Source organism: Simochromis diagramma, unplaced genomic scaffold (genome assembly GCF_900408965.1).
Source record: "Simochromis diagramma unplaced genomic scaffold, fSimDia1.1 OVJJ01000802.1, whole genome shotgun sequence".
Lineage (NCBI taxonomy): Eukaryota > Metazoa > Chordata > Actinopteri > Cichliformes > Cichlidae > Simochromis > Simochromis diagramma.
In genome coordinates, this window is record NW_024387492.1 from 11,705,578 (window position 1) to 11,726,896 (window position 21,319).

Genomic DNA, 21,319 nt, shown 5'->3' on the forward strand with positions numbered 1-21,319 from the left:
CACCTTAATCAAATAACAGTCAATCCAATAACAGTTTACCTTTCAAAACTAGGTTCCCACAAATTTGGAGAAGAATGCATCTAAGCATCTACATTAAATATACCTGTATTAAGTATATTAAGTACACGCATACAGCAACTGTATAAGCAGCCTCCATTGCATTGTTTTTTTCATGTGGGTGTGTATAAATGTGTAATAAAACAACATATTATACATGATCACAAATTAAGAAAACAAATGTGCCAAAGTAATTGTTTAGGTTTTGGGTTCGTTTGTTTGTTTGTTTGTTTGTTTTTGCTCATTCCGTTTATAGGCAGAAAAGTATTTAAAAGTATGAATAAGAGATAAATCTAATGTTAAAATGCCCAGTGACTTTGCAGATACTGCATTTAAATTAAATCAGTGACCAGAGGTTAACAGGCAGCCTTTGCAGTTGAACCTTGTAAAGAAAGATCATACATTACTGACTGACTCCACTTTTTCAAATAAGATGTGGTGATGATCAAGAGAAGAATCACCTGTGACAAAAATCACTGTGACAGAATCAGGAAGCTACAAGGTAGATGAAGCATCATAAGCATGCATAAATAATGTCACGATAGTCAAGTGCAGACTACATTGTTATTCATATGACTTGTAAATGTGAATATGAAAATATATTTGAATATAATACATCCAATCTTAGTCTTTCATTCTCAGTTTTATGACCATGAAAGGTTTCGATGGGACTGTAGACTGGATACTTGGTACTCATCACTAGCTCGTTAGTGCCCACCTCATTTATCCTCCAGGACACAAGGGGGCAGCACAGGGAAATGATTTCACCTTCTGTCCGCTCTCTCAAAAAACATGGCGTCTCTCATGGCTCGCAAACGTGAATTATTCTCTTTGGCAAGGATATTGAGTGGTGTCTCATATTTGGTATGGTAACTAACTTGTTTTTCATTTTAGATAACGTTTTCTAACAGTTTACTAACATGGCAGGTCTCTAGCTTTGGAAAAATTACCGTAGCTAGTTAGCCAATCGTAGATTTTGGCCATTCGTGGCAGCTGCACAACCGAGGTCATTTGTACATTTCAATAAAAAGAGCTTGATTCTGTTTTCAGGGACCGGCAAGTTTGAGTGTCTGTTCGGGTCACAGGAAATGTAATATAACTCGGTAGGTAACCCCCCCATCTTTTAAATGAGTTGAGCCATAATTGCTTACGTGAATCACATGAATTTTCACACGAAGCAGGGGTGCAGCAGTTTTAAATTAAATTATGAAGAGATTTACAAACAGTTTTTACTGTTTTTTTTTTTTGATAAGATCTGTCAGTAAAGATAAATAGCATGTGTTTTCGGAGCACTTTTTTTGGCTGTATCGGAATGCAACGTGTTTATTTCCCCATGGAAATTAAGTAAATAATGTAAAGAAAAGGACATCTTATAGGTACAGTATACTCACAATCCTTAATAAAATAAAACAACACTAGCAGTATATTCAGGCAGTGAATAGGAACACCATGAAGCTAAGCCAGAAAAGCCCAGAGGCATTAAGCACCTTGTGCAGTTGAAGTGCACTTTTTTCTAAGCACATTTATTGTATAAGCAGTTATTCTGTATCTCCTCTGCAGGTTTCACCTCCCTCTGACTCCCAGCACTTCTTTCCACACGACAGTTTTAACGTCAGCAGCACAATCGGCAGTAAGTTATCATTATCATTCTTATATCAGGCTGGTGCTGTAGTGAAATACAACAAACCTACAGTGGTTTATATTCAAAGGCCATCGCTTGGAATTGCATGTGGCGTTAAGGCTTTCTTTTCTCCTTTGGTCCAGATCACAGTCACAGAGGAGCCGGACACACTGTTCCAGAAACTGGTGGTTTTGGTTAAAGGTCATGACAGAGCTGTGTTGGACAGCTATGAGTTCTTTGCCACCATGACAGCTAAAGAACTGGGCATCAGTCTTGGAAAAGTGTGAGTTTTAGCAGCCACACACTAACTCTAGTAAAGGTTCTGTCTAAAATCTTCTTGTAATGCCATGACTTTTTTGGGATCTTCTTCCTCCATCACAGTTTTGAACCTCCGAAGGACATTGAGAGGTTAACACTCCTGAAGTCAATACACATTTTCAAAAAACACAGAGTCCAGTATGAGATGAGAACTCACTACCGGTGCATCGAGGTGAGAAGCTCTAATTTTTAAAAAAAAATTAAAATCCAACAAGAAAAAAATGCACAAAAAGCCATTAAAAGGAGTTCGGTATTATTCACCTAGTTACATTTTACTGGAAACTTCTAACCTTTGCATAATAACACGAATGAGCTTTGTGTTTGTGCCAGTTATTGCATGTCATTATAAGGTAATTTGTTTAACATGTTTATTTTTATTTTTTGTCTCCGTAGCTGCATCATATAACAGGCTGTACAGCACAAGTATACCTTGAATACATTCAGAGGAATCTTCCGGAAGGTGTAGCCATGGAGGTGACGAAGGTGAGGTTTTGCAGAGATCGATGTACACCCAAACTTGCTCACCAGTATCATCAATATCAGTGTCTGCAGGCTAGATGCTTTCCATTGCAAAGCTTATTAGTGTGGCCTTCCATGATATTCCCAATTCTAATGTGCCCCCTTGGGAAAATTAATTTCCCACTCCTAACTTAGGTTGTTAATAAATTTGGCCTGTCCCCTGTTACAAATGGTAAAGAGAAGCTCATACTTCAGAATCGGTTTTAGTAACAAGGTGGGAAACTATTTCCCTTCTAGCTCAGTATGTTAAGGATAAGGACGTTGAAAAGATGTTGCAGAAAACTGCATCTGGTCAGGCAGAAAACCACACACCTGGAAGAGTGGATTTGTCCAAAATGAAATGGCTGGTAATGGACAAATGGAAGGTTATCGATGGTTGCACCATCGTGCAATAAAAAGTACGCATGTTGGATCACAAGACGGCTGATCATTTAGTTTTAATCGACTCGTCTAAACAAGGTATTTTGTAAAGTGTATAACAGCTGGTGCTGTTTGTCTTGAAACAACTAATCTGCTCATTTAGCCTTTTTTAAAATTTTGGCTTTATTCTCAAAATGATAATTTTTTTTTTTCATAATGTGGTCTAATACTCCTTCGACATTTCCCAGTAAAGCTGAATATGACAGTCCTTCCCTATCTGTGCAATTCTGTGTGGGAAAGGGCAACTTTTCATATGACGTTCTCGCTCTTCTATTCTGTTCATGTTGACAGACTGCAATGGAGAAGGTTCCTGATCACATCCTTGAACCGATGTGGAAGGAAATTCCCACAGACGACAAGCCCAGCCAGTAAATCCAGCACCTGTGACTAACAGATGTCTATTAAATGTGTTTTCCTGTGATTATGTTTTGTTTTTTTGTTTTTTTTTAAAGCATGTTGTCTTTTCTGTTGCAAAGCTATGTGAAATAAACTGAATATGTACACAACTCATTCTTTGTAGTTCAGGTTGTAGTTTATCTGGGACTGTTTCAAATAAGTCAAAAGTTTTTGTTTGACGAGCTGCAGTGATATTGGGATGAACTGTATGTATACGTGCAGATACAAGACCAGCACACACGAGACCTTCGCTTTGTACATTTATTGATTAAAACAGTATACATCAAATCACAAAACAGCGTATACAGCGTAGTCATTCTGATGATTGGCACCTCATTTTATTTTACGTGTATTCATCGTATGGTTACCTTCAAAAGGACAAAGTGGAGGTGTTTAATCGTTTCTTTATGTTGTAGAGGAGTTAAGTGTCAACTAATTCAAGTTCACTGGAGGGATCTTTTTTGCTTGCTAGTTTTGTTGGCCTTTTCATTTTGAAATCTATCCTGTCTGTTAAAACCTGGCCACACGCGCCACACAGGAATCTCAATCATTTAGCAAGCATTCAAGTAGGTTAAGACAGGCTTTATCAAATCCTAGATGAATTTCAGCTAATCGAACTATTGCATCTATACCTTCCTGAAACCATTTTTGTATGCTGTTTAAAAAAAAAAAAAAAAAAGTCTAAATACTCAAGTATGATTGCCAGTAGCTTATACTGCTTCTAATGGCTCTAATCACTGAATGTTTCTTGAAATATAGTCCCTTAAATGTAAACAGTGGATGATAGTGACTTAGAAAGTGATGCAACAGTGGTGAGAAAGTCCTGTAAATCTGTAAATGTAGCATCCTCCAGCTACCACTGGTTCAGTTTACACAACAACAGTGCTTAAAGTTTTTTGGACCACCACAGCTGTCCTAAATTAACAGTGTTGATAGTTACAAAAATCTCTATGTTTCTCTACTGGATAATCATCAAAATCATATTTTAAATGCTGAACTATAATTTGTTTAATTAAATTATTTAATTTAATTTCTGACTTCTTATAAATCCTGTGTGAAAATGTGGCTGAAATTTGGGTATAAAAACACTGTTATATAAATAATATAATTTTTAGTTTGAAATAAGTTTTTGACAAATTTCTAAAAAAAAAATAATTGTATTTTGTTTTTAATGATAGGTGGTCTGATAAATTATCTGTTGTAGCTAAATTACCAAGAAGCTAAATTAAAGTGCTGTGTGCAGATAAAAAAACAGATCTTTAATTCTACCACTTTAAAATTTGTTATAATATAAACCACTGATAAATTCTATAAATTATATTCCAACTATAAATGAACTAAAATGGCTTTTTGTTGGTCAAAAAGATAAAAAGTCTGACAGCCTTCCTCTGTGACCCAGCAGGGGAAAAAAAGGTTGTGCTGAACACTGAAGAGTGTAAAATGTCTGCTGGCCTCCTGAACCAAAGCATTGTTAATCTGTGGGTCGTTCCATCGCTTCTCAGTACATAGTCTAACCTGTGATATCAGCACGAATGTTACCGTTACAGCTAACAGGGGCTTCACGTGTCCAATAAGGTGTGGAAGTGAGCTAGAATGCACCATCCACATTAGCCTGGAAGTAGTTAAATGAAACATCTCGATTTCCTGAGTAGAAGACTACGTGCTATATATCAAGCATGCCATTTTCCCCATCACGATACAGATGCACCTCCAAACCCACAAATCCTCTAAAATCTCACCAATCCCCAGTATGACTTTGAAGTTGCTCCACCTTGAGGTCCTGAAAGAGAGAATCTCCTTGTTTTGGAGAGGAAGGGGTTTAGGGATTAAGACACAAGAGGAGGCTCACCTTTTCAAGTGATGTGCCGAACCTCAGGTGTCACGCCGCTGGTGAAGGAGGGGAGAGATGTGAGGGAGGGCCTGGGTTCCTTGGGGCCCGGGAGGTTAACTGTACTGTGTGCCCCCCCCCCTTCAGGAGACAACAACAGTCAGTCTGTTATAATCAACTAAAGGGAGAAACTGGGACTTCAGAGGCTGATGTAGCAAAATGTAGTCAAAAGTGTTGAAGAAATGGAAAAAGACAGGAAGAGAAAGGGGGCAGGATGCAACACCTGGCTGTGGCTATTTACTTATCACCTCTCCTTGAACGTGTACCTATATTCAAGCCACGTGTGGTTCACAGAATAAAGTCCTCGTTTATCTAGAAAAAAATATTTTCTTCAGATGGTTGCACCTGTGCTTTTAGCTTTAAAAATTCAGCTGGCCTTAATCACCACAATACGGATAAACTGTAAAACCGAAGACCCTCTTAAGTCATTATATCCCAATTTGAGCAAATGTGTGCACATTGTAAACCCACATCTATTGTTATTATTATTTTTATTAACTATAAAAAGGTGGAACTATTTCATGCATGCAAGCAATTAATTAGATTTGAAATTATACAAGAGTACAGGAGATAAGATAAAAAAAAATTTTTAATAGGTTTGACTGAGAAAAAAAAAAAAGTCAGAATTTAGAATAGTGCGGTTTTCTGAGCCAGCTGGCCCCTTTGAAACGGGGTCAGCATCTTTTAGAAACAGAATAAATAAGTTATAATTCTTGGTCATATCAGAGTGTCTGTTCAGATGATGTCCTCCTTTTAGACATGCTACCACTCATTTTAAACTGAGAGATGTCTTGTATGTGGAGCGGCTCCGTGTCCTCCAATCAATTTTACACTGGTAGCTACAAGGCCGTAAACCTTTACTATAAGTACAATTCATAGTTTAGTTTTACATTTTTTAAGCCATAAATTAATTGAAGCCCTCAGTCTACAGAATTCAGTGAGATCTAAAGTGAACATCAAGATTTCCTGGTCCTCCAGATAGTAAAACCTAAAGCAAAACTATTAATTACACGAATCAAATGTTCACTTTAAAGTATCACATAAACAAATGTAAGCTCACACTTACAATGCAGTTCATTCTGTTTCACAGAGACGTTGTAGTCGGTAATAACAACTCTCAGACTTGTTTGTGAACAAATAAAAAAAGAAGAAGTTGAGTTTATTTTTTTGTTGTTTTATTATTTTGTTCTTTCACGTCTATCTCTTGATGGTTCTCAAAACACATTCACAGTTTCACAAGTTATGTTAATTACAATGAATATAAAATAGTAACACTTAAAAAAAACACAGTAAAGAGTAACTTCTTATCATTAACTGGAGCAAATATGAATGGAATTTGCTCTAATTAAGAAACCTGGTATATATGTGTGTGTGTATATATATATATATATATATATATCTCAGTATGCTATTCATTTATAATGCCTTTTTGTCATCACACAATAGATTGCTGGAGACAAACATGAATGTTCCAAACAGCAATACTCATAACTTAAAATACCTGCACATTAAAATATATATAATATGAAATTAAATACTCATTAATACTCGACAAGCTGGATAAAGACTTGTAAAACGTGTCAAACAATAATTAGTGCACTGTTTAGTGAGGTTATGAATACATAACTATATTCATGTAGCATGAGGAAAGATTAGGGAGGTCCAAGGTGGACCAAACTAATAAACAGTAGTGTTTGAGGGCTGCTGTGCACTCCTTCCCCTCCCTTTTAAAATTTTCCCCTCTACCCCCACCTTCAGAAATACAGTGTCACCCCATTTGTTAACCTTTATTCATTAGGGGTCAGAAAAAAGGCTCACAGGGCGACTGTAACAAGAAACACAGAACATTTAATTTTGGAGAACAAACTCGTTTTAACAACTTCTGTTAAAATACGAACAGTATTTATAGGTAACAGAACTTGGGAATCCCTTTACATTATTCGGTTATAAATTGTTTTTAATTCGTCCTCAGTTGCCCTTTAGTCATTTTCACATTTTTCTCTTTGCCAGTGGACAATACCAACAACCAAACATGTCGGCACAGAGTATTTCTTAAGATACTCAAAAGATAACTCAGACTTTTATTTTTTTTTTATAAACACATCATTCGGGGGCATTTCATTCACTGCACGACTACAGGGCCTCTTCTACATTAACAGCTGCTTAGTTATAGTTTTTAGAGCAGGCTGTATTAAAAGCGTCGGCCACCAGGGGGGCCTGGCCACCTCTGGCCTCTGCCAGGTGGGGGGTGAGGCGGAGGAGAGACCGGTCCATTGTGGTAGCTGTGTAAAAGGATAAAATCACACATTGGATTCTTGGCTTTGGCCAATAGGGGGCACACTCTGATAAGAGCAGCCATCTGAACGACTCTAGTTTAAGGCGGGGGAACTGAGATCCCCTCTGCTCTGCACCTTTGAACTTGCAAAATACAGCTTCATGTTTCATGCACTATTTAAGAGTTTAGCTTAAAAAAAATAACTTCACTTTACATTTGCTACAGTAGGAAACTATTAAAGCAAAGCTGCTTCTTTTTGACACAGAGCTATCAAAAAATTGAAGAGAAGATTAAAGAATTTAACTATAAGCAGGCTGAAGAGAAAGGGACAGAAAAGACTGTGCATTAGTGTCACAAACCTCTGTGCTTTTGCTGCATCTCAGATCTCAAAGAAAAACTCTCAGATTCACTAAATTTATTAACAATCTGGTTACCGTGCACACAAAGCACAGAGATTTGTGACATTTTAAGCTTAAGCATGATATGAATATTAAAACACCGCTTACCCTCGTGGGCCTCGCGGACGGAAGGGGCGCGGAGGTCCAGGGGGTGGCATGCCACGGCCTCGAGGGTGTGGCGGACGCCCTCTGAAACCAGGATGACCTGGAGGAGGGGGTGGAGGGGGTCCATGCCTGTAGAGGAAGAACATTTTCAGGAAGTAAGGAATAAGACATTTGAAAGTGACAGGTCAGCTCTAACTATGCGCTTTGTGGGTGTCTGTGCATGTTATGTGCCTGAATGAGGCGTTTACCTGGGCATGGGTGGAAAGGGGCCTCTGAGGTGCATAGGAGGAGGTGGGGGAGGGGGAAGAGGAGGACCCATGCCCATGGGTCCAGCCCTACCTCGAGGACCTCTAAGGTCAGGGTAAGGACGCATCCTCCCCATTCCTCTGCAAGGGAAGAAGGCGCAGCATAATTTATCTAAATTGACACATGTAATGGATCAAAAGTTAAGTATTTAAAATGCATCTAAATACAGAAATACTCAGTAGTGGCTGTCTATAAGCATTTCCTTTTTATGTTTACCAACTGAAAATATGTGTTTAGAAACTAACCAAGTTATAAAACTTACATATTACAGAATATCAACACTGTGCGTGTGTCAGACATCAATAAAAGTACCTCATGGGCCCAAATCCATTCATGGCTCCATCCTTTACTCGACCCCTTCCAGGTCCTGGTGGCCCAAAGCCTTTCATCATGCCCCGCCCACCACGCATGCCACCTCTACTCATACGCCCCCATCGCCCACGGCCTTTGGCCCCACGACCCCTGAAGGAAGATAACAAAGGGAAAACTGACACTGTCCTTCTAGTTCAGGTTCAGTCTTGTTAAGCTGTAATAAAAAAAAAAAAACACTGACGCACTTTAAATTTTTTGTATCTAATCTTGCATAAAACCACAAGAATTGTCATGTTGTCAAATAGTAAGGCATTTAGACTACATAAATAGATATGGGTGTGAAGAGATGCATCTTTAAATCATTATAAAGGAAATCTGCAGGACCTGATTAAGTATTAGTAGAAAACTACTACATTAATTACTGTGACTTGCTGTGGTGAAATTAAAAATTTGCTGGAGATCAAAGAACAAGAAAAACACGTATGCATCCATTAAAATTTACAACAGCGTCCAGGTTGAAGATTTACTGTGAAATCTATAACAATCATTTAACACCAGGCTAAAAAAAGTTAAGCTTTTACAGATTATATCTGTGACACAGTATGACCTCTCTCAGTTGCTGCCACTATAGGACAAAACAGTAAACTATTAATAGCATATGACCTTGCCATGACAGTTTCCTATAGACATATCTGAAAGATGAAGCAGGAAAAAAAAAGACCTAAACTCGAACAACCGGCATGTGTACACAAATGAAACAGGAGACTGTAACAGACAGCAGGACAGACCTGGATTTGAGTTGGATTACATGTTTCTCTGAGTCATCCATGGAAGTTTCTGTGACTCTCTCTTCTGTGTCCGTGTCCATCTGAAACAATCCCAAGTCAATAGTTATGTGCAGAAGATCAGCAGTAATAAGTACTAGATTCATACTTGTACCTGTACAAAACATAATGATATAGATATAGACAATGAACACCATCATGAACAGAAGAGCTGCGTTCAAACATACTATTTTTTAAGTGTTTGTTATGTAATGCTGGAAACTGCACTGCAATGTCTTTGATTTGTATTCTAATATACTGAGAGGCACTTCATTTTCTGCATTCTGGTGATTTTTTTGCACTAATTTGTATGTTGTCTGCATAAATTACACAGGAAATGCCTTTAATCAAATTTATTTCTTCAAGACTAATAAAACAGAACAATAAAGCACTAGAAGATAACTGTATATATGAAGTGATATAACGCAGTCAGGCTCCCTGGTATTCTGTTTCACTTTTAAATGATTACTCTCCACTTTCCTCGTGTTTGTGTGCTGCTGAACCAGCACAAATACAGGCAGGATTTACTCGTCTATCCTTCCTTTGGATTGCTCTGTTCCAGTTTTGAGTCTGTGTGTAATTGCCTGGCAAGTTTGTGTAATTGCGTTTTATTAACAGGCTGATTAAATACTCACGTGGCACCTCTTCAGCTCTCTTAAAAATTAAATCACGTCATACATTTTTATATCCTGGACTTTAATAGCTTAAATATATTTCAACAAGACATCTGCTCATGTTTGCTCATTCTAAAGAATCAGCCTGCTGAAAGCTAAAAGATCTAACGCATTACACCCACTTTTAATCAATGCAATAAATTTGATCACTGAATAATTTTATGCCTAATAAAGTCTATAGCTAAATCTCCCGAGAGTTATTTCCATTAGTTTATTATCCTCCTTTTGCAATAATGAGGGATGAGTCGCTCATTCTACACCCACCTAAATATCCATTTAAGCCAGGATGTAGACGGAAAGTACACTGTTCTGCTTATAATTTATTATATAGAGAGATTTGTATGTAACAGGTCCAATGGCTGAGCCACACACTTAAAATGTTTAATGGCCATGAACATGGCATGAAGCACACTCGTTCATACGTACATTTTACAGTGATATTTTGAAGACAGAAAGCCTGCAAAGCCAAAGGCACGTCGAGCGTCATGGAAACAATTTTATCCCGATCCTAGGAGGCGGCTGAGGTTGTGTGAGCTTTTAAATATCAAGCTAGAAGCAGCGGCAGAGGGGGTTGGGGACGACCTGTGCGACAAATACAGTTCGAGCCTCTAATAATACTTCTTAATACCCCTCATGAATAGTAGCAAATAGTGAGCCCAGCCAGCTAAAATATACACGTAAAGCCATAAAGGGCCCCGTCTAATTCCTGGAACTTCCAGGGCAGGTATGACAGAATTACGCTATGTTGCAAATTTTTTAAAGAACAGTCTAATATAAACAAATTTCAAAGACACATTTAATGATATTTTCCTAATTGAAAATATAAACAGAATAAACTTCAGTGACAAGCGTGTGATTAAGCTAAACGTTAGTCATCCAAGAAAGGGGCGTTTCTGTAGATTTTTTTTGACGCTTCTGGAATGACTTACTTCAAATCGATGACGCCGGTGAGATAGATTAAAAAATGATATGGTTTTTGTGATTCCTAAAAAAAAATAGAAAAATAAAAAATATAGATATATACAAAATTTCTAGCAACTCTCGTACCTTCGATGGGCTTTGAAATGGCGGCTTAAACAGACATCCCAGGTTGGGATTTCTTTGTGAAGAGACACTCGCTTTCAAAGTCACACCCACCAGGAATAAATGTTTAAACTTGATTGGTTCATTGGTAACGTCATTTAGGCCAAGGTTCGCTTTCTGGGATTCTGATTGGTTGACTCGGCTAACGTGCTTCCAATGGTCTCCAGCCTTGAAAACGGTTCAGTAATTAAACGGGCCACACGTTCAACACATTACACACGTTTATTGAAGATTCAGGGGAAAAGCATGACTGTAGAACTCATTTGGATTAAAACAGCCGGTGAATGCAGAACATTTAGCAGAATACAAATCGACCTGTTTTAGTATTTGAGAAAAATACAAAATTCACACAGCAAAACGTTACCAATTCTCTTAAATTCTAAAAAATATAAAAACAGGAGGGTAAAAGTATGAATCAAGTACGACGACTCTTCTCCAAATTCTGTCAACATAAACACTGAGTTCATAATTCCAACAAAAGTATGCCTCATATACAGAAAATATCTGGCAAGTGCAAGAAAAGTAAACAATATGTACATCATAACTGTTAAAAGAAATAAGAGGAAAGTATTAAAATAAGTATTAAACAGATAAAGAAACTTCACGAAATGTCCAAATACGGTCCATTTTCAGTGCCTTTACGTGCGACTCAGGAGGTCTGCAAGCTTGTTGATGTATTCAATGGTGTATTTGAGCGTCTGTATCTTGGTCAGGGGCTGCCCTCTTTTGCTGTAGTCCGGCGGCAGGTAGTCCCGAAGCTGGTGCAAAGCCTCTGCGAGGCTCCTCATCCGCATCTTCTCCCGCTCGCTGGCCTTCATGCGTCTTTTGGTGGACATCTTTGGCTTGCCTTGCCTTTGCGCCGGTGGTGCAGTCACTTCTCGGCTCGTGAAGGTGAAGGAGAAGTCTTTGATCTCCCGATGCTGGCTGGAGTAGCACATCTCCGGTGAAGAGCACACTGACTCTCTCTGTGACTCAGGTGAAGTGGGCTGAGGTGACTCTTGGTTTTCTCCAAAGGCGCTCTCATGGCACTTCCACTCAGACAATATTTCAGCTGTAACCACATCCAGGTTCATGTTGGATATCCAGGCGACCAAGCCGCGACGGATGGCATTCAGGGTTTCGGCAGGGAGAGTGTGTGAAAGTGATTTGGCCAAAGTGGTTTTATACAGAAGCTGATCTCCGGAGGTTTAAAGGTTCACAGCTGTAGCGACAAAAGTTCAAAGAAACTCGCAAGTGCCAAAATGCGACCTTCCCGGAGGACATGGTTCGTTAGTCTATCACTGGGGTGTGAATAAGGCTAAATAGAGGGATAATGTGATAGAAAGAAAAATAATTAGATTCCTTTACACTTTAAAGTCTCCCTGACGACAATTATCAGTTTGATGTGATTTGTCTAATGAAGGATGCTGCTTCACCTGGGATCTTCACGCCTCTCAGGCAAAGTAAGCCTGCTTGTGTCTTCGGTGTGGACGTTAACATAAATAAATAAAGACCAGAATAAACTTTGGAAAAAGATAAACTTGCAGAGCCAAACTCTTTATCCTGTCTGGAAATTCTTAAAAGTGACTGTCCTTGTACTTCAACCTCCTTTAAATGTGTACAAATCCCACTAACTCTACTTTACCGCACCAACTGGACATGAAAAACTAATATTTTATGTCCTAAGCTTTTATTCTAATAATAATATAAAACAAATAAGATTAAAGAGCCAGTGTTATCGGACAGAGTTGTTATTTGGGCAGAGGATGCAGCTGTCACCAAGCTCCTGCCAGACCTTTCATGTCTGAAAAGGTGTGAGGCCTCACTCAGGATCAAGGGGACCAACTCTGGTGGGTTGTAAAAATCCAATGGCTCAGCCTCCTCCGTGCCTCCTGTCAGCTGCAGGGTCTCCTCCCTGCAGCTCCGTCAAACAGCGGTGGGAGAAAATGAGCACATGTGGTGCCATCAGTGAGTATTTAACACTTAACCTCTGCTTATCCAAAACCTCCTTCTGGTGCATTAAAATTAAACCTCATTCTTCATTAGTATTAAATATGTTAAACTTTATTTGTGCACAGTGGTCTCCTCTGTTTTAGAGAAAGCTTCATTCACAGTAAGCTTATGGCAAAATCTATTTACGTTTCTTGGTTAACAGGTTCGTATATAAAACATTAAAAGACTGAAAATGTAACTCAAAGATATTAGAATCATAATTGTGAGACAATGAAAAGCAGACATTTTTAATATTAATAATTAATATGCTCAATATTGAGTCATTTTCTCAGAAGTTTGAGTTAGTAAGGTGAAACTTTGAAATAATAACCAGTAACTGACTTAAGGATGAAAACAATGTGGGGTTTTTTTGGGGTTTTTTTCCCCAATGGCAGAAACAAGCTTCCATACTTAAGTCATATTCTGTTGAGTGTTTTTAATTCATTAAAATTTCTGGTTATTATCTCAAAATTTGACCTTACTGTATCAAACATCTGAGAAAATAACATGAAATTTCAAGTTGTTATGTTGGAATTTTGAGAAAATATCCAGAAATTTGGGGATTACTATCTTAAAATTTCAGGTTATTATCATAAAATTTTGGATTATGGATGGAAAAAAGAATTTTTTTTTAGTGACAGAAAAAGCTTCTGCTGAGTGTGGTTTTACATTTATTATGGAAGCTTGTTTCTGCCACTGGAAAGTCAAAAATTTGGATTACTATCTCAAAATTTCAACTTCCTGACTCAAACGTAGAAGAAAATAACTTGAAATATCCCATTATTCATTTGAAATTTTGAGATAACCTGAAATCTTGACTTATATACTGTAAAAGGTTTTTGGATTTTTTTCAGTGGCAACAAAAAAAATACAAGCTTCCATATCTAATATTTGAGCTTATGTTACAAGTGTTTCCAAAGTCCAGAGTAAACTTTCAGTGTTAAAAGAGCAACAGCTTACATGTTTTTGTCCTTTGTCGTGTAACCACACTGATTACTTCTGAAATTTCAGCCTCAGTCTCTCTGCCAGTGGCAGCGGACTCTCGCTACAAATCACAGAGTCGTCGCTCTCTGACACAGTGATGGGTGAGGCTGGAGTGGGAAGGAACACGTTGGCACCCACATCAGCTGCCGGGACATCCTGGCAGTTGTTTTCAGTTGATACAGGTGTGCTGTTATTTTCAAAATGTTTGCTCTGAGGTTTTTGTCTTGCTAAATGAAGGCTCCGAGCGGGTTTTGCAGTTGGTTGGGTCAATGCATGTGAAGCAACTGGTTTCAGAGGGAAGTCTGAAACAAAGCTGCCTTTGAGTTTGTGTTTAGGTTTTGTTTTTGTCCGTCTTTGAGGTCCACACTTCTGGTTCTCCACGTCGCTGTCCTCGCTGGATGAACGAACGCTCATACACACACTCTTTTTGGTGGTCTGTGGCATGCTCTCGTCCTTCTTGTCATTTGTACCTGGGTTAGAGTGGCACCTCTGTGGTGGGACAACCAATGACTGAATAGCTGTCCTGACAAATTTATATTTGTGTGGCGGCTTTTTGGAGTCATTAAATGTGTCTTTGGCTTTACTTTGAGCCGGGGCACCTGGCTTTTCTATCTGGGTTTTTTCTGCACGTGCTTCATTTTTCTTAACAGCAGATTCTTTGCTAACCCCACTGGAAATGTGTCCACTGGGTTTTGACTTGACTGCATCATTGCATACCTGATTCACGATTTTGGCTGTATTCTTCATGAGCACCCGCTCCCTTAGAGGACACTCTGAGTAACAGAGCTCTGGAGCAGATCCGGAGTCTACTGGTTTGACATCAGGTGAGATTTTCTGCTCCGTTTTTTGACTCTCTGTTTCACTGTCTGTGGTTTTATTTAGCTCTGGACCAGTGGAGTGGCTGGTAGCTGCTTGTTGGGATGGAGAGGATGTGAAGGACAAAGCATCCCAGTCGATATCACTCAGGTGTAGCGCTTCAATTACAGCAGAGACAGAAGGTGAAGCAACTGGCTCAGAGTCAGCGCGAGACAGAGGAGTATTGGGGCAATCACTCAGGCTGGAGCGATCATCTTTTCCTCTTTCATTCTGCTTATGGCTCACCGGTGTGTCCAAAATCACAACCTCTGGTTCATCTGTGCTTGCCAACGTAGGGAGCAGCTTTGGCTGTTGAGTCATAGAATTCGATGAAGAGGAACTCTGAAGAGTCATCTGAGCCAAGAGGTCTGATAAACCATCTGAGGGCTTCTCCTTTTTACTTTTTGGCTTCTTTTCTGTAAAAGAAGACACGTTATCAGAAGATTATCTGAATTAGTTTCCTGTTAATCCTAATACTTTTTTAGTGTCTGTGCCTAGTTTTCCTGCAAACTAGGAATTAAATCTAGATAGCAGTGATGATTTGTGTGTTCAAAGCTCAGTTTGTATAAAATGAAAACAGAGCCTATGAGATTGCTGAATCAAGGCCTCTGCTGTGAACCAGCTACATTTGTATGTGTCCCAGCTGCTTTAATAAACAGTGTTGAGACGCAAGTTTAAGATGCAAGTGTCCTTGATCGGGATGGCCGTGTCATAGCAGAGACATGTGCTTTAATGATGTAAAGCACATAGCTAAAATGAACTTTGTGCATTTAAAGTGGATATCATAAATCTCTGTCTTACTCTTTGTCTTGTTCTCTTCAGCCAGAGCTTTGTGTCTGAGGTAGGTCTCCACCAGCTCAGGGAAGGCCACACGAAACAGAGACTCCTCCTCCACAGTCCTCACCTCACGCTGTTCCTCTGCAGGCCGATCCTCAGGAAACACAAAATGTTCTGCAGAACAGACATCAACATCAGCTCCAACTTCTCACACTGAAGTATTTAAACTCCTCAAACTTTTCATATTTTTTGCCTTAAAAAGTGAGTAATAAATTCAAATATCTAAATGTCCATTAATGTCCTGTTCACTGATCATTGCAGTTCTCAGCACTTTTGTTCTTGTTATTAAAGCACCAGGAAGTAGAAATTTTGAGAGACAATGTCCTTGTGAAATTAAGCTATTTTTAGATCAATATGCAACTTATTTACATATTATTTACTTATTTTAAACCATGACAAAATTATCAGATGATGATACAGTTAGCTGAAAAAAAAAAAAAAAAGTAGCTATGACAGTTTTTGTAGTTTTGCTTACGTACGCCACCACATTGTTTTAAATCAAACAATCAAGATGTGATTGTAGAGACGACTTTCAGCTTAAATTCAAGAGGCTGTACAAAAATCCTGTAGTGTCAGCCGCTTTTATGCACAGTTCCCTGTTTTCAGAAGTTCAAAATGAACTGAACAAATTCATCATTTAAATGATGATTGTTTTGAATACTTTGGTAAAATCCTTTGCAGTCAATGAATGGCTGTTTCTTCCCTTGAGATGCTCTGCTAGGCACCGTCTGAATATCCAATTTCTTTGCCTATTGTTCACCAACCTTTTGGGTTGCTTTTGCACTATGCTTTGGGTCATTATCGATTTGAATTGTGAAGCACTGTCTGATCCACTTTGCAGCATTTGGCCAAATCCTACATCTATCAGCAGTCACATCATCAATAAACATTTGTAAATTAGTTACACCGGCAGCCATACAAGCCCATGTCATAACATTACCTCCACCATGCTTGACAGATGATCTGATGTACTTTGGATACTTAGCCATTTTCTCTTTCTCTTCTCATAATCCTGGTACAAGTTAATCTTGGTTTTATGTCTAATGTCTAATTTGGCCCTCTTGTTCTTGAGTGTAACCAGTGGGTTGCACGTTGTTAATGATCCCTCTATATCCATTCATGAAGGTGCCTCTTGATTGTAGACCATGTTTTGGAGTTGTTTTTCTTAGCCATGGAAATGAGTCTGTCATGATGTACTTTAGCTGTCTTCTGTGGTCTTGCAGTCCTTTTGGTGTTGCTGAGCTGATCAGTTCACTAATTCTTTTTAAGATTGCACCAGATTTTAGATTTGGCCATGCCTAAATATTTTGCAAACTCTCTAATCTGTTTATTTTGCTGAGATCTTTTAGTTTGTTTTGTTTTAGTCTAATGATGGCTTTATCTGGGATAAAAATCTCTGTCACATTAAACATGTGGAGCTCCCTGGTGTGGCAACCCCTTGTGAGGAAGGAGCAGTTGGCTTCCTTCACTTACACTGACATCTCTTTTGTGGCTCATATTGAGAGTGCAGTGAATAGCTAAAAAATACACGTTGAACACTTGGAATACACTCCAGATCCTTTATTTGCTTAATTTGTCATGGAACATCAAGGGGACGGGACTTACCCAGCCATGAAACTGCCTGTCAGTTAACAAAATTACCAGATTTTGAGCCTCTGCATAAAAACAGCTGTAATTCCTGAACAGTTAATGTAGCACTTTTGTAAAACCCCTCAAGTTAAAACTTAAAGTCTGCAGCCAATCACATATTCATCGTCCAAATTAAAATATGCCGTGGTAGAGTATGAAGACAAACTTACTTATGGAGCCAACTGTATTTACCCTGAGGAATAGAATTTACAGCCACTAATCAAACTGTAAGTCGCTATTTCTGATATAAAAACATAGATTTGTAATTTTTACTTCAACTGGTGTTACTTCAAAATACGTATTCAGCTCTGTCATTTCTACATTTATATCCTTCCTCTGATGTAGAACAATCTAAGTTAGCTGATATTTTCTGAGGCCACTCACATCAGACGGGCTTGTTAGTTAAGGGGACTTTAATATGACAGATTTCCCAGCTCAGGGAGGAAGCCACTTTAGCACCTAGTGCCTGTTGTGACTGATCTGTCACCTCTGAACCCCACCTCACAGCCAGTCACTAACAGACGACTCGGTGACGAGCACCCTACACCCCAACCTCCACTAAACACAGTACTCCTGTCACTCAAATCAGCTTTTTATTCTTGAGTGTCACTTTTCTTCCCCTTCTATTGTATGCTGTGAGTAAATTATACTTTTTTCCCCATCATGGGATTTAAACTGACCTGGTGTTCTCCAGATGACTTCAAAGCAAGCAACGCCATTCCTCACTCTTGGTTTAAATATTCTTTAGCATGAAAAAAAAGGTTGAAAGTTAAGGATGTAAAGCTGTTATAATAACAATATCATAAAAGTGATAACTTATCTGACATTAAAAACTGTAACACTACCGGATGGGCTCAACTTGGCAGGACATGTCTGTTCCATATTTTCGGTTCATCAGCTCAGCGTAGGTCATCAACACTAGCACCTTTTCGCTGGTGTAGTGCTTCGGCCACTCCATCTTATCATAGGCGAATTTCTAAAGACACAAAACATAAATGTTTACACGCAGCCCGCCGAACAGATGACCTTACACTTAATAATTTACAAACCCATTAACCTGGATCAGCAGCATATTCGGCTTCCTCCTCTTAAAATGTGACACAGGCTTATCTTTGGAAACCAGAAACTCACGAATGATCTGCAAGACATGGTTTAAGCATTAAAAATTACTCCAATTATTTGTCAAGTTATAATAAAAAATAAAAAAGAAAGATCAAAATGTACCTCAGTGAAAGGAAAATGCTGACTCGCCAGTGTTTTCCTGCAAAAAAGAACTTGTCTGTTTAGTTTAATAGTTATTAAATAGCAGAAAATCAGCTTTGACATTCTGAATTGCCATTCACCTCCTGATGTTTGCCTCAAAAGACAAGGCCTGGCGAGTCTGTTCGTAGCGGTGCCAGTCACACGGACACTGGTAATCGAAATCCTGAGGCTGACAGAAGCGATTACTGCCGCAGAGCACACATCCGCGGGACTCGTGAGTCTTAGCTGATCCTGATAACGAAAGAATAACAGTCAGTAAGGGGTCTCAGATGCTGAAATCTCTCACATACTTGCATGTTTTGACGTGACAGTTTAAAAGGCTTTAAAATAGCCACAGGATCAGGAGTGGAGGTCAGAGTTCAAAGCAGGGCACCACTCACCAGGATGTCGACACAAGTTGCAGTGAGGAACCTTCTTTACACCTCCTTCAAACACTTCTGTGGTCTCTTCATTCCACTGGATGAACCTGTAGTTATCAGAAAGAACACGAACACAACTTTTAACTCGGGCTACGCAGAGAGAAACTGCTTAGCTACATTCACGTGTGTTTGTGTTTTCTACCTCTGTAGGAGTGTTTGTCCTTTCAGCGTCTGAATGAGCCTCAGAGCCTGCTCTTTGCCAACACCTGGTATGCCCTTATGGAAACAGGAAAGCATTCAGTAAACAAAAAGCATTGATACTACAGATTTTCCTTTAGCCGATTTCAGATTAAGGTGTCTTCACTACCTTGGGAATATAATCACAGCCAAGGAGAATGGCCAGACCGACAAGATTCTCTCTGGACAGATTTAAATCTGTTTGCACTCGAGAAGTCTGGTAACAGTCCACCTGAGGGTCCTGCAGTATAAAATACACGTAGGTCAGTAGGTCAGTGAATGATAGCTTCAAGGCTGCAGGATTTCCAAACCATCTGTAGCGTATTTACACAAGTAACCGCATCTTATTACTCAAAGAGGTTTTTCTTAAGATTAACTTCCACAGACATACTTTACTGTTCATGTTGAAGTTCCTGTACACAGTACGGGCTCCATACAAGAAAGCGTCTCCATCGTTAGTGATGCAGCCATCCACCAGGCCCTGTGAGTCCAGGTAGGCACACATGGCCTCAGCCTCTCCAGCAGCTGTCACCCACGGTACACCCAGGTAGTCCAACATCTCTGCACACTACAGAGGGAGTACAAAGAGACGTAAGGCCACTGGAGGTAACAATTACAAACGAGAAATATATCCCAGGAGTTCAAATATTTGATTTTATTTACAACTTAACCATGAAAAGGTAAATAAAAATATTGTTGCCTGACAAAAAAAACACAATTTGTCATAAATTTTCAAATAGACTTTTATATTTTCAAGTAAATTTGCCAGTTATTTCCTATAGGTGTAATATAAAAATGTTTCTGTACATGTTTATTGTTGTTTTTTCTTTATTTCTCAAAAGTCTAACTTTTTTCTCAAAACTTCTAAATCTGACCTTAATTCTTGCCAGTTTGCCATTTTTGTCCTTATAACCTCCAAATTTAAAAATTTATTTGACATTTTTTTTTTAAACTAAATGTCAAAGAAATCTATTATTAACTATTTTCTTCTTTGTTTGCTGGTATGTTTCTTGTGAATTTATATGGTTTTCTCTAAGTTTGACCATTTTTTTCTAGTAAAATGGTGGTTTCTCATCATTGTTTTTATATTTATCATTTTACATTTTTCTCTAAACTTGACAGATCTTGCTTTTTCATCTAAATTGTACCGTCTTAAAAAAAATTGCCGTCGTAGCAAGCTGAAAAGTGGGCAGAGATAACCACAGACGTTTTCTTTTGAGCAGGAGATTACAGACCTACCTCTCCCAGCACGGCTTTAAAGCGCCCCCTGCTGGTGCCTGTTGCAAGCTTCGGAGCAGTGCTCTTCTTGAAGCCTCCATATCTTGTTTCTGTCCTCTTGTTCATGGTTTCTGCTTTAATTTTTGGAGCCTCTCCTTCCATAACAAACACGAGTTTCACCCCCATCAGTGTGAGGGACGATACCCTGAAAAATAAATTCCTGGACACAGCGTGGAGTAAGAAAAGCTTTTAAATTTATAGTTACTTGGAAGCAACATCGCGATGAGTTTATTATGAGGACATTACCTCAGATGGGGCTTCGTGACTCTCCCCATCATTGCTTGGACGTGCTGGGCTTCGCACACCCACAAACTCAGGTCGACTGCCAGCGTCTTTCCGCTCAAACTGTACAGAGGCACCGACTCACGAACCGGCTCCACGATAGACCACAAATCCTGAACGCCCATATTTACACACAATTGGATTTTAAACAATTAAAAACGGAGAAATGTATTTTAAAACCCCCAATGTTACAACAACAAAAACTGTTCAACAAGTCGGAGTTTTCGAACTGTGGCGCCATTGGGCCGCGTCCCATTTTGTTAAAGGTCTACGTACTAACACTGCCTTGTTTCTGCATTAATTGGCTTTGCTCTGAAAACAAAGTGGATGAGAGGTTTACATTTCATCTTCAAGGTGATAGTCGTTATATTTATTAACAGATTAATTTAGCTTTAAATAAACAATAAATTATGAAGGACAAAGTAGCA

General features: G+C 38.9%; 4 protein-coding genes across 5 annotated transcripts; 1 reads left to right on the forward strand and 3 right to left on the reverse strand.

The window, feature by feature from the left end:
• Window positions 1–785: 785 nt before the first annotated feature.
• On the forward strand, window positions 786–3,445 carry mrps10 (mitochondrial ribosomal protein S10). The gene is made up of 7 exons (XM_040017789.1): window positions 786–921; window positions 1,108–1,160; window positions 1,618–1,687; window positions 1,822–1,961; window positions 2,060–2,168; window positions 2,390–2,479; window positions 3,227–3,445. Exons 1-7 carry the CDS (start codon window positions 850–852, stop codon window positions 3,305–3,307), a joined length of 615 nt encoding a protein of 204 aa, XP_039873723.1. The 5' UTR covers window positions 786–849; the 3' UTR covers window positions 3,308–3,445.
• si:ch211-51e12.7 (uncharacterized protein LOC336335 homolog) lies at window positions 3,362–11,354 on the reverse strand. Its single transcript, XM_040017798.1, has 6 exons — window positions 11,161–11,354; window positions 9,404–9,483; window positions 8,616–8,765; window positions 8,246–8,383; window positions 8,001–8,126; window positions 3,362–7,501 (listed from the first exon to the last, which is right to left on the reverse strand). Exons 2-6 carry the CDS (start codon window positions 9,481–9,483, stop codon window positions 7,411–7,413), a joined length of 585 nt encoding a protein of 194 aa, XP_039873732.1. The 5' UTR covers window positions 11,161–11,354; the 3' UTR covers window positions 3,362–7,410.
• On the reverse strand, window positions 11,343–13,092 carry msgn1 (mesogenin 1). The gene has a single exon (XM_040017792.1). It carries the CDS (start codon window positions 12,267–12,269, stop codon window positions 11,835–11,837), a length of 435 nt encoding a protein of 144 aa, XP_039873726.1. The 5' UTR covers window positions 12,270–13,092; the 3' UTR covers window positions 11,343–11,834.
• Window positions 13,093–13,540: 448 nt separating this feature from the next.
• LOC120725109 (flap endonuclease GEN homolog 1) lies at window positions 13,541–21,299 on the reverse strand. Of its 2 annotated transcripts, XM_040017780.1 has the most exons (14): window positions 21,168–21,299; window positions 20,856–21,004; window positions 20,571–20,769; window positions 19,723–19,899; window positions 19,462–19,572; window positions 19,297–19,370; window positions 19,116–19,201; window positions 18,816–18,966; window positions 18,697–18,733; window positions 18,530–18,610; window positions 18,318–18,448; window positions 18,153–18,214; window positions 15,808–15,957; window positions 13,541–15,422 (listed from the first exon to the last, which is right to left on the reverse strand). In XM_040017780.1, the coding sequence occupies exons 2-14, from the start codon at window positions 20,885–20,887 to the stop codon at window positions 14,161–14,163; spliced, it is 2,553 nt and encodes an 850-aa protein (XP_039873714.1). In that variant the 5' UTR covers window positions 20,888–21,004; window positions 21,168–21,299; the 3' UTR covers window positions 13,541–14,160. The 2 variants fall into 2 exon arrangements, with proteins under 2 accessions (XP_039873714.1, XP_039873713.1); XM_040017779.1 differs by having other exon boundaries at window positions 20,856–21,294.
• Between the last annotated feature and the right edge of the window lie 20 nt (window positions 21,300–21,319).